General features: G+C 35.0%; 1 protein-coding gene across 2 annotated transcripts; it reads left to right on the top strand.

Annotated features, from left to right (window-relative positions):
- Window positions 1-2769: 2769 nt before the first annotated feature.
- On the top strand, window positions 2770-8174 carry LOC102666608 (uncharacterized). Of its 2 annotated transcripts, none has more exons than XM_006604148.4 (2): window positions 2770-4665; window positions 7654-8174. In XM_006604148.4, the coding sequence occupies exons 1-2, from the start codon at window positions 4288-4290 to the stop codon at window positions 7684-7686; spliced, it is 411 nt and encodes a 136-aa protein (XP_006604211.1). In that variant the 5' UTR covers window positions 2770-4287; the 3' UTR covers window positions 7687-8174. The 2 variants fall into 2 exon arrangements, with proteins under 2 accessions (XP_006604211.1, XP_006604210.1); XM_006604147.4 differs by having other exon boundaries at window positions 2771-4660.
- The last annotated feature ends 5044 nt before the right edge of the window (window positions 8175-13218 follow it).

The following is a 13218-nucleotide window of genomic DNA, read 5'->3' as shown; positions in this document are numbered from 1 at the left end:
AATTGTCGAAATTGGAAATGCAAGGTTCATTGAAAATGGTGAAATCAGTGGGAGTATAGTTCCACGAGATGTGAAAATTAAAGAGTTTAGAGTGCAAGTCCCTTTAGCTTGTGCCTCTAAGAGTAAGGTGATTACTCCTTTAGTTGTTAATTCAAACAATAATGAAGAAAAGCAACACAATAATGAGCCCATGATACATAAAGAACCTATTATGGAAGAACCACAAGAAGTAGCATTAAAGAGGTCTCAAAGAGAAAGGAGACTAGCTATTTTGAATGACTATGTAGTATACCTACATGAAACAGAAACAGACTTAAGCATTAATGATAATGATCTAGTTTCATTTTCATAAGCTGTAAGCTATGATAATTCTGATAAGTGGTTAAATGCCATGAAATAAGAGATATATTTCATGGAACATAATGGTATCTGGGACCTTGTAGAATTGCCAAAGGGTTATAAGAGAGTTGGTTGTAAGTGGATCTTCAAGACTAAACATGACTCTTATGATAACCTTGAGCATTACAAGGCTAGACTTGTTGCTAAGAGATTTACTTAGAAAGATAGCATTGATTATAAAGAAACATTTTCACCAATCTCACAAAAGGATTCTTTTAGGATTATCATGACATTGGTAGCCCATTATGACTTGTAGCTACATCAGATGGATGTGAAAATTGTCTTTTTTAATGGAGATTTAGAGGGAAATATTTATATGGACCAACCAATGGGGTTCTCAGTTGAAGGAAAGGAACATATGGTGTGCAAATAAAAGAAATCAATATACGGTCTTGAGCAAGTTTCCTGCCAATGGTATTTGAAGTTTAATGATACCATTGTTTTCTTTGGATTTAAGGAAAATACTGTTGATCGGTATATGTATCTGAAGGTCAGTGGGAGTAAGGTTATTTTTCCAATTCTGTATGTTGATTATATCTTACTTGCAACTAATGATCTTGGTCTTCTTCATGAGACTAAGAAGTTTCTCTCTAGCAACTTTGAAATGAAAGATATGGGTAAGGCAAGCTATGTGATAGGGATAAAAATATTATGAAATAGATCACAAGGATTGTTAGGCTTGTCTCAGAAAACATATATCAATAAAGTACTAGAAAGATTCAGGATGAAAAAGTGTTCAGCATCACCTGTTCAGAATCATTTGTTAGAATTAATGTCTCATGTGAGAGACATGTGACTTATGTAGGGACTAATAAACAAAAAATTAATAATTAAGAACTAAATTGTAATTGTGTTAGATAGGAGAAGTTTCTAAAAGTAACTGTTAGTTGATGAAAGTAATGGTTATAAGAGGGGTTAATACCCACTAATGTAAAATAAAATCCATCGGAGAGAAATCTCACTATGAAAAAAGGTATGCACTGTTTATCTATTATTTGTGAGAATCATAGGTTTCAAGATCTTATTGATTTCTTATAATTATTAACCCAAGAATAATTGGTTTCAAGATCCTATAAATAAATAATTTCTGCAACTAGACCAAGAAAATATATATTTAAAGTAAACTAGCTTAGTCCCATGTCTTCATTAGATATTAAATTTATATTTTATAATTTATAGAAACAATTTTTATATTATTTAAATTTTTAATATATTATTAATTATTTAAATATATTTTTATATATACACATTCTTCAAAATATTATTATTAGTGAGAGTGTTGTCCTAAATAGGATTTTTTTTTATTTTAGATATGTTTTATTTTAACTTTCTTTTAAAAAAATGATTAATTTTGTTTATTTGTTATTTATTTTGCTTGCATGTTATTTTAAGATAATAAAAATTAAGTAAAATTATTTAATTATGATAGAATTCCCGTCTCAGTTTTTTCAGAGTCATGTCATATGTCACGAACTTGCAGCCTACCACGTGGAGTCTATGCAGACACGTGGGACTAATGGCTGATGTGGCTCTTGTGGATGAAATGGTAAGTGCTGTCTTTCATTTTTAAACTGATCCATGTGGGTAACGGGTCTTTTGTTTCACCTGCCAGTGCTTCACGCCTACACCCCTTTCAGAGGCATGGAATCTCGCTTGTGTAGTCAGAGTCCTGTAATGTTACTTGAAATGAAAGATTTTGGCACGGTTTGTACGAGAGTTGCGCGAATGTGCTTTTTTTTTTTTTTCTCTTTTTTTTCTTCTAACAACAAGGTATTCTTACCAAAAAAAAAAATCATGAGTCTAATATCGAGAAAATAGAATATTCATGATTAAATTACTCATTTGCTTCCTATAATTTTATGATTTTTATTTTTTTAGTTTTTATAGTTTAAAAACAATCTTTTTAGTTTTTTATAATTTATATTTTAATTCTTTTTTAGTCCTTTTAATTTAAAAATTATAAAAACTAAAAAAGTAAAAATTATGAAACTATAGAGACTGAAAAAACCTTTTAAAACTATAGGGACTAAAAAGACCACTTTCAAACTATAAGAACTAAAAAAATAAAAATCATGAAACTATGGAGATCAAATGAATAATATAACCAATATCAATTAAGAAAAAACTTATATCCTCATATGTATTGTTCTATTTACATAATTAAAAATTGAACCCCTCACATATAATTAAAGGATGCGCATTACTTGTCACTTGTGTCACACCCTAGGTGACCGAGTATACTTTTTTGTTTAAGGCAATTGTTATGTTTTTGGTATTCAACACTATGGATAAATTATTATTTTCTATAAATCTTTGTAAATTTTTGTCATCTTTTGTAAGCAAGAGGATAAAATTAATAATTCAATTAGTAATACTTTTTACGTGTTGGAAACATCCTGGATATAAAAGTCCACTTTGAACTCTAATTGGATACTCGGCCTATTGGCCCAAGTGAAGCACCCATACAAGGTAAGAGAACTGAGCCTGAGAAAGACGAGCTGCCCAAAAGTGAGAGGCCTCAACGCAACAGAGTTCCATCAGTTCTGCTTAAGGACTTTGTGCCCCACTAGACCTGAAAACAATTCAACATCATTTAGCTCTAATTACCTTATTATTGTAATAACTCAGTGATTAGTTAGAGATTTTATTTTTTGTTAGACTTGTAGCACATGTGAGTGTGCCATTCTGTTGAGAAATGTTAATCAACACTTTATACGTATTGAGATCTAAAGGAAATAAAATAGAAATCAATTACCAAAGCAAATTCATCTTCTAAAACCTCCCTATTCTCGGAGCTTCTCCTACTCGAAAGGAGTCTATCATTTCCCCTTCTTTGTTGTTGGTATCATTGGTGTTTTCATTGATCTTTCATGACCCCTTCCAAACTCAAAAAAATTGATGATCTGTTTGCAGCAATGTCTCCAACAGATGAAGGAGATGCAGTTGCAAATTGATGTTCAATCCACCCATGATACTTAGGAGTTGGCTACGTTTAGGGAACAAGTTCAACTCGTGACTATGAATTCGGTTTTTGCTTCACGCAACATTCCAGTTCGGGCAACAAAGGCGATGCTGGCTCCGTTTGATGGATCTAATCCATTAGAATGGATCTTCCAAGCGGAAAGTTACTTTGAGTTAAACCAAGTCGCCATTCCTCAGCATTAGGCTCTTGTTCCCTTTTTCATGACAGGGCTTGCTCTAGCTTGGTTTACGTGGCTTCATGCTGCTCACCAACTTACACAAGCTGTTCAGATTTCACCCGTACCTTGGAACTTCGATTTGGGCCATCATCTTACGTCAATCACCAGGCTGTATTGTTTAAGTTGCTGCAAACCACCACGGTGACCGAGTACCAGATGCAATTTGAAGCTCTTTCGAATCGCGTTGAAGGCATGAATTTGGATCTGCTTCTCAATTTTTTTTTATATCTAGTTTACGTGTGGACATGAAGGTAGAATTGACCATCTATCAGCCCACCATCTTGGCTTAGGTAGAAGAGCTCACGCGTTTAATGGAAGATAAGTTTCGTGGCTCCCGCTTCTCTTCATGCTCTGTGTGTTTTTCATCTCCTTCCATTACAACGACCTCTCAATCACTGGTGTTAGGACCACCTCTGCCATCTTCATTGCCAATTTGCTGCATTTCATCTGAAGAAATATAGTGTCACAATAAGGGATTGTGTTATAATTGCGATGAAAAATGGAGCCCTGGGCATCGCTTCCAGAAGAAGCAATTTCTCTATGTGTTTTTCATCTCCTTCCGTTACAACGACCTCTCAATCATCGGTGTTAGGGCCACCTTTGCCATCTTCATTGCCAATTTGTTGTGTTTCATCTGAAGAAATATAGAGTGTCACAATAAGGGATTGTGTTATAATTGCGATGAAAAATGGAGCCCTGGGCATCGCTTTCAGAAGAAGCAATTTCTCTTGTTGCAGAGGATATACCAGATCCGGGACAATCATCAAAGGAGGAATCTGTCAGGGAGGAAGAAGCTAAACATGCAGAGCATTTTCATTTATCTTCAGCTGCCTTTCATGGACAACCATCACCATGCACCTTATATGTTGCAGGCAAGGTCAAGGAGTTGAATGTGAATATCCTCATTGACTCGAGCAGTTCACACAATATTTTGCAACCACAGGTTGTAGAGTTTCTGGGATTACCATTGGTCGCTATCAAATCCTTCTCCATCATAGTGGGCCATGGCAACACTATCCAATGCTTTAGGTGCTGCCCAGATGTTCCAGTTATAATGGCGGGTCAGGTTTTTCCTATATCCTTCCACATGTTACCCATTCATGGCACTGATCTAGTTTTGGGTGTTCAATGGTTACAAACATTGGGCATTTTTTTGTTTGATTTCTCCATACCTTCCATTCAATTTTCCTACCAAAACAAACTAATTACATTAATTGGTACCACTCACAACACCTCAACCCATGCCTCTTATTCTCAATTTTGCATATATATATATATATATATATATATATATATATATATATATATATACTGATTCAATTAAGTCCTTAATACTGTCACTTACCTGGTTGTGAATGAGCCTACTGTTGACCCCAATCCAAGCCTTCTAGATGTCTCTCACCTTTCCCCTACCATGGCTTCTTTCTTAAATTAGTTTGCCCCTATCTTTGCTATGCCTCACGGTTTGCCTCTTGATCGAACCCAAAATCATAACATTGACCTTTTGCCTCATTCCCAACTTGTCAACATTAAGCTATATCGATGTCCACAATATCAACACACCATAATGACACGACTTATTGCAGAAATGTTACAAGATGGTATTATCCTCCCTAACACCAATCCTTTTTCTTCCCTGGTTTTATTGGTTGACAAAAAGTATGGATCCTAGCATTTTTAAATCGATTATCGTGCTTTAATGCCATAACAGTGAAGGATAGATTCTCCATACCTATGGATAAACTTTTAGATGAGTTGCATGGTTTTATGATTTACTCCAAGTTGAACTTGCGTTCTGGTTATTATCAAGTGTTGTTGAACCCTGATGACTCTCTTAAGACGGCCTTTCACATAATTGACTGCCATTTTGAGTTTCTGGTAATGCCTTTTGGGTTGACCAACGACCCTTCTACTTTCTAGTCCATCTTGAATGAGGTTTTTAAGTCGTTTCTTCACAAGTTCATTTTGGTATTTTTTTTTATGACAATTTGGTGAATAGTGTTGATACTTTGTCTCATTTGGACCACATGCAACAAGTTTTGGAAACATTGTAGCAACATCATTTATTCATTAAATTTGCTAAATGTGATTTTGAAGTGTCACAAGTGGCGTATTTGGGTTGTACTATTTCTGCAACTGGGGTAGTAGCAGATCCTAAAAAACTTTCTACCATCGTGGGTTAGCCTCAACCCAATTCAATGACAAATCTACGTGCATTTTTTGGCTTAATTGACTACTGCGTCAGTTTGTGTGTCACTATGCTACCATAGCAGGACCTTTAACAGACTTACTCAAGAGCACTTTTTTGTTTGGGATGAGGGTGCCACCCATTCCTTTCAGTAACTCAAACAGGTTGTGATGACACTCCTTGTTCTCGAACTTCTTGATTTTCTGGTTACCTTTGATGTCACCACAGATGATGCGTATGGAGCAGCCATTGAGGCAGTTTTGTCCCAAGTTTCTCATCCCATTGCCTTCTTTAGCCATAAGCTTTCCCCTCGAACGTAAGCTTCTTCCGCTTATGAATGTGATATGTTCACAATTACTTATGTTGTTTAGAAATGATGCCATTACCTGTTGGGTCGCCATTTCCCTGTCTTTATGGATCAACAAAATCTGCATGGACTAGTGAATTAGAATATCCTAACACTTGCACAACAAAAATGGCTCGTCAAATTACTAGGTTATGATTATGAAATACTCTATACTCTGAGTCGCTCCAATGGAGTAGAGGATGCATTGTCTAGGGTGGAGTCTTCTAATGTCTCCCTTGAGTTTCTCTACACGACAACTTCCACGAGACAACTTGAGTTTTCGGCTCAACTCCACCAGTTTTACCTAAATCATTTAGTGGATCAAAAGCTGCTTCAACAAAAACTAGACAACGCAACAACACCAGATTGTACTTGCCAGGATGGGCTGTTGTTGTATTGCACCCACCTTTTTATTCCTTTGGAATCTGAATTGAGAGCCATACTGCTTGGTGAGTGCCATGATTCTCTACTTGGGGGTCATTCTGGGATTAAGGGCACTCTGAATAGGTTGTTTGTTTCCTTTGCTTGGCTGAACATGGCTAGAGATGTTTGCGATCACATTTGTGCCTGCACAAATTGTCAACAAAATAAATATTCAACACAAAAATAGTTTGGTTTGCTCCAACCTTTACCCATTCCTTAACAAGTTTGGAAAGACATTTCAATGGATTTTGTGACACACTTACCTCCTTCATAGGGGAAGAAAATGATTTGGGTGATCGTGGATTGCTGGACGAAATATAGTCATTTTCTCTCGCTACCAGCACATTTAAGCTACATTCAACCTTGAGGATAAGGTTTTGTCTTTGAAGGAGGAAGTATTGATATAGACATACAAGACAAACATACATGCCCTGTCTGAACTTGAAGTAGATGCCTACTAGCCCAAGTGAAGCACCAACAGAAGGGAAGAGAATAAGGCCTGAGAAAGACAAGCTACCCAAAAGTGAAAGGCCTCAATGCAATGGAGTCCCATCTGTCTTGCTTAAGGACTTTGTGCCCCGCTAGACCTGAAAACAGCTTAACATGATTTAGCTCTAATTACCTTATTAATGTAATAACTCAGTGATTATTTAAAGATTCTATTTTTAAGACTTGTGGCACATGTGAGCGTGTCATTTTGTTGAGAAATGTTGATCAACACTCTATATGTATTGAGATCTAAAGGAAATAAAATAGAAATGAATTAACTGAGCACATTCTTCTAAAATCTCCTTATTTTTAGAGCTTCTCCTGCTTGAAGGATTCTATCTTCTACCCTTCTTAGTTGTTGGTGTCACTTGCCTGCCTGCACGTAAATTTACTGATTTACATTTTTGTTAGCTTTATAAGTGGTTAAAATGGGAGGAGTAAATTACAATGGTTAAAGCCATGATAGTATTGTTGGGGATAAATATGTATGTTGATAACTGTGAAATTTGAGTTAATTTTAGCTAAAAATGATTATAATTTCTTCACTTTACTATTGTTTTTAATGAAATAATGAAGAAATTAATATCTTTGTAATTTTTTATCAACAGAAGAAAATTTCAAGTGTTTTGGAGGAAAATTGATACAAAAACTGGAAGAAAAAGCCTTGAAGAAAAGTTGAAAATTGGAATAGCTCGCTTAGTGCACAAGACAGGCCCAGCGTGCCTCCTCGCTTAGTGACCAGCTCACACTTAGCATGAAGAAGACACACAAAGAAGCCCAAAGGCGCGCTTAGCGCGAAAGCCCGTGCTAAGCGCGAGGTCACGTGAAAATTAAGCTACCTTAGGCTTATAAAAGGAGTAAGAAGCAAAGGAGAAAGATACATCGAGACGCCGAGACTCGGAGCTCTCTAGTGAATACATCTTAAGCTTGAGTATCTAAAATAGGGGAAACCCTTTTTCTATGTCCATTATCCCCTTCTCTTTCTTTATCCATCCCTTCCATTCTTCTATCCACAAAGTGTAAAGTCTCTCATAGCAATGAGAGGCTAAACCCCATTGTTGGGAGCCTGACAGACCAACTCTTGTAATGCAACTCTTTCTTGTTATCTATTTAATGCAATCTTGTCTTTTCTGTGCTTATTTGTTTATTATGGTTTGATCACCCATATAGTGTTTAGGAGGTAATGGATTGAAAAATGATTATTTTCTAAAGAACTGGGAAAGGGCATCTAAATGAAATCATTGCTAGAAATAGATTGATATTTGTTTAATCTATTTTCATGCATATCTAATCTTAATGCGATTTACTATTTTTATCTTTGCAAAAAAAATGGGAGAGAAAAATAGATGAATTAGGCTCTTCATGCGGGAAACCAAAGATAGAGTGTCACGGTAGATGTGGGTGGGAACTGAGATAACATTAGATAGAGAAAATCATTCACATTGCATAACAAATAGTTTTGGCACAATAGACCCCAACATATTTAAACTCTAAATTTATCTTTAAGCATCATTATTTTTATATTCTACATTTCTTATATTTTACTTTAAAATCTCTTATCTATTTTATCTTCTATTTTGTTATCTTTAAATCTCTTATCTCTTTAAATTTTTATCTTATCTCCTAATCTTTTATTTTAAATTTTTTATCCTTCTTGTCTCTGACTTTCTTTAAGTTTTACATTTAAATTTCTGATCCTTGGCATATAAATTGGGTTTGCATCAATCTAAGTACTAACAAAGTTCATGTGGATTCAACAATCGGACCTTCGAGTACTTTACTACTTGAGACAACAATTTGGTACACTTGTAATGAGTTAACATGTTCCCAAGATCCAATCCAAGTTATTTGTTATATTTTAATTTTGAACACCTGATGTCTTAAGGCACTAGTTGAATGAATATTGGATATGATTAAATACTTGTAAAATTAATGATTAACCAAGAAAGAATCCATCAACCCTAGGTAATGAATTTGAGCTCTATGATAGAATTAAGACCTTGGTCAGGACAATTGAATGAAAGAAGAAAAGAGTTTCTTAAGTCATTCATTGATTAAATGTGTTAGCTTATTAGAGTTTGACAATAATATTATACTCTAGAGTTAATCTTAAACTATAAATGATGGAAGGAAATATTACATTATTCTTCTATTGGTTCTTATAGATAAAAGATGTTACTTCATGCTATCTAGAGGTCAAGGAGTGTTGTTAGACGCCCACCTTGATTAGCAAATTAATTATGATTAATTTAGTACTGATTTAGTATTGAACCTACGGGATCACACTAAACTGAGTGTTTCAATCTTTGCAAAAGAAAATAATTTATTTGATAATTAAATTAGAGAATTTAATTTAATCACATAAATATTTTAGTGGAATATTATTATACTTTTATGGTCGCACCAAGGATATAATTAATATAAAAAAGGGAGTATTATTTTATAAATGTGAAAGTTGTCCATAAAATAAAAATAATATTCTATTGCTATATGTCATAACTAGTCGTGTGATTAATTGTGAATTATCTTTGTCTTATACCAGGAAGCTTCTTCAAATAAAATATAGGAGATCATGCTAATTTTTACAAAGATAAAGAGATATAAAATTATTTTAAATCTTTTTTTTTCTTTGAAAAAGACTCAAATTCATCTCTCTTCTACATTATAAATAGAAACATCTACTGAAGGCAAAATACACAAGATACAAACTAGAAAATTTCAAGTCTTGTTTTAGACCTTAAAAGTCTCGGTGTAGATACACCTAGAGTCTTTACACTTGATAACTGCTAAATAATTGTGAATTAATAGTAGAAAATTAGTCAAATTTTGGCTTAAAAAATTATTATTTAGCAGTTATTTGTGATTAAAAGCTAGAAAATTAATTAAGTTGAATTTTTGGACGTAGATATGAAAACTGAAGGTACAATAAGCAAAAAGGCAGCAGAAATTGAGGAAAAAGAAGAAAATCTGAAGCAGGCCTAGCCCAACACGCGTGCTAAGCACGCGTCACGCGCTAAGCGTGCAAGGTAGTATAGGCGCTAAGCGAGGCGTTAAGCTCGAAGATGCAGGATTCGTTACACGCGCTAAGCGCGCAATCCAACAGAAGCATACGCTAAGCCTGTGGCAGGCGCTAAGCGCATGATCTGAATGCACTAAGCGCGCGGTGTCGCGCTAAGCGCGCCTTCGAAGGCCCAAAGCTCATTTCTGCACCTATAAATAGAGATCCAAACCAATGGAGAACATACACCTCGCCTCAGAGCACTCCTCTCAGCATTCCAAGCCTGAGCTCTCCCTTTTCTCTTTATATTCTTTGTTTTATTACCCTTTCTTTCTTTCACCCCCAGTTGTAAGCCCTCAATGACCATGAGTGGCTAATCCCCTAGCTAGGGCCTGGTATACTTCAAGAGTTATCAATGCAAAGAGGATTCATTCCAGGTTTTATGTTCTAATTCTTTTCTTTTTATCTTGCATTTATGTCTTAAATTTCTTTTGGGTTTTATTCGCTCGGGAGAGGGTATTTCCTAGTAAGGATTTAAGAATTAATGCATGCATCTGTTTTAGGGGTTATACGCTTGGGAAAGGGTAACACCTAATAGAACACATTAAGAAAAGGATCATCGAGTTAGCATTGCTAGGCATAGAATGATAACTCAATGCCCATGCATTTAGCAACATCTAGAATTTAACCTTAATGCATTTTAATTATTGAATCTTCACAAAGGCATTTGGGAGATAGGTAGTTAAAATAGGCTTGTCATCGTGAGGCATTTGGGACAAGTACAATTAATAGATGTGGGTAGAACTAATACAATTGCATTGGTAATGAATATCATAATTACATGCATCGTAGGCCAATTGAGTTTGTCCAGTCTTGGCATTTCTATCAATTATCTTTCTAAACTATTTGATTTAGTAGTAGCAATTTACTTTTGCGCCTATTTCTATTTTTACTATTTACCTCTTACTTACAAATTAAAGAGTATTCAATAAAGTGCAATAAAATCCCTGTGGAAACGATACCCGGACTTCCGAGAATTACTACTTAGAGCGATTTGATACACTTGCCAAACACCTCAACAACACCGTTGAAAAGAAATTAGTACTTCATGAACGCGCATCCAGGTACACAAATCTATAATTTTCTCTATTTATTATTATTGTATATTTTAAATGTAAAATAGATCTTAATTTTTTCACTGCAAGTGTTAGGAACACTTTTATATAATTATCAAGTGTTTCAAAGAACCCAAATGAAATGTTTTGTATGTTACTCGGAAGTTTCCAAAAATAATCATTTTAGAAAAATTGTAACCATGATGATTCTACATATGGAATTATAGTTTTATAATTTATCGCTAAAAAGAACTTTGTCTAAAATTGACATGTGTTTGTTCGGATTATTAATGATCACTCATATCCTAAATCCCCAATTAGAATGCAAATATGGTATAAAAGTATTTTACACATTAATCTAATCATGCATTGCCATATAAGGTAACAAAGTTTATTTTTGTAATTATTACTTTCAAATTTATATAAAAGTCATTTTTAATTAGTTGACAGTATAGATTCTTTACAATAATATATCAAAATTAAACTCAACAAAATTTTCACCTATCTCTTTTTCAATGTGCATAGTATGTATTACAATATCCTTCCCTTCATTAACCCCAAACAATAACAATCACGATGATACAAAGATTTTTTTTTTTGCAAAGCAAAGGAAATATAACAATTAAGATGATGCAAAGATGATATATGGCAGTGAAGAACCTAAACATTTTTATCTTGATCGATATTTGCAAAGCTTTCATTAACTAATTAAATTCACCATAAATTAATGACAATTTATCAGCTATCATTTACTCTCTTTTTTATCAGCAAAAGATAATATGTATATTAATTGAGTACTAGAGGTACTAAAAGATACATTGAAGATGAAACAATTGGTTCCAAGTTAGACTTAGTGTAGTCTTGACAAGAGCCAATTTCTGGATACATAGATGAGACTAGGGTGGATTATTAGTCTAATTTCCTATCCTCAGCTACTTAAGAAATCCTGCACTAAGATTACTAGACCAATGATTGTAGTGCGTGCCAAAATCCTTTTCCAAATTTCTGAGCCATGTCCAGAGTAAGAAAAGTGCATCATCTAGCATTTTATTGGCATTAAAGGTATCATTGGAAAAGATAATGTAATTTCTTTGCTTCCAAATGGTCCATGTTAATGCTAGCCACCACCACTTCCACCTATTCGCCCTTATACCCTCGGTCACTCCATATATGTGACGGAGGAAATGTTGTTTTGGGTTATGTGGGAAAACACCCACCAATTTCACCCAAGACAACGATTCCCACCATACGGGAAGAATTTTGCTGCAATGAAAAAACAAGTGACTTGCGCTCTCCTCTATGCTTCTGCAGAAAGGACAAGTGGTATCATCTAAGTCAATGTGTCGCCTTCGTAAATTTACTTTTGTCGGTAGTCTATCTTTGAGTAGCCTCCATGCAAAAGCAGAAATTTTAGTTAGAACCTTGAGTTTCCACAGATCCTCTAAAGCTTCTTTGTGGATCTCCTTTGATGTCTCCTCCCTAAGCACATTATAAGCACTTTTAGCCGAGTATTGACCGCATGGATCTACCGCCCACACCCATTCATCACTAGCCTGAGGCTGAATTCTAATGCCCTCGACATCTTTTAGGAATGACACCTCCATGTCTATCTCACTATCGAACAATGATCTCTTCCACCTAAAATCCCACTCCCATCCTGTGTCTTTGTAAGCTCCCATTTGCTGGATAAGTTGGTTTTGCTGAGAAGAAATGCTATACAACCTAGGGTATTTAGCTAATAGCGAACCCTTTCCACCTATCCAATTGTCCTCCCAAAACTTAAATTTGTCATCAGAGCCGACCTTCCATAGTGTTGAATTTTGCATTGTCTCACTATGTTGCGGATGTTGAGTCATCAACTTTAGGTCCCTCCACCATATGGATTCACTATTGTCTCGAGGTGCTTCATTTAGACTCCTCCAACCACCATACTTGGATTCGAGTACCCTGGCCCACAATTCCCCCTGGTGCTGAAATAAGTTCCACTTCCATTTACCCATCAATGCTAGATTAAAAGTGTTGATATCTTTGATTCCCAAACCCCCATTTTCTTTTGGGAG

Source organism: Glycine max, chromosome 19 (assembly GCF_000004515.6).
Source record: "Glycine max cultivar Williams 82 chromosome 19, Glycine_max_v4.0, whole genome shotgun sequence".
Taxonomy (NCBI): domain Eukaryota; kingdom Viridiplantae; phylum Streptophyta; class Magnoliopsida; order Fabales; family Fabaceae; genus Glycine; species Glycine max.
The sequence above is the reverse complement of the archived record's forward strand: the minus strand, read 5'-3'. Positions and strand labels throughout refer to the sequence as shown.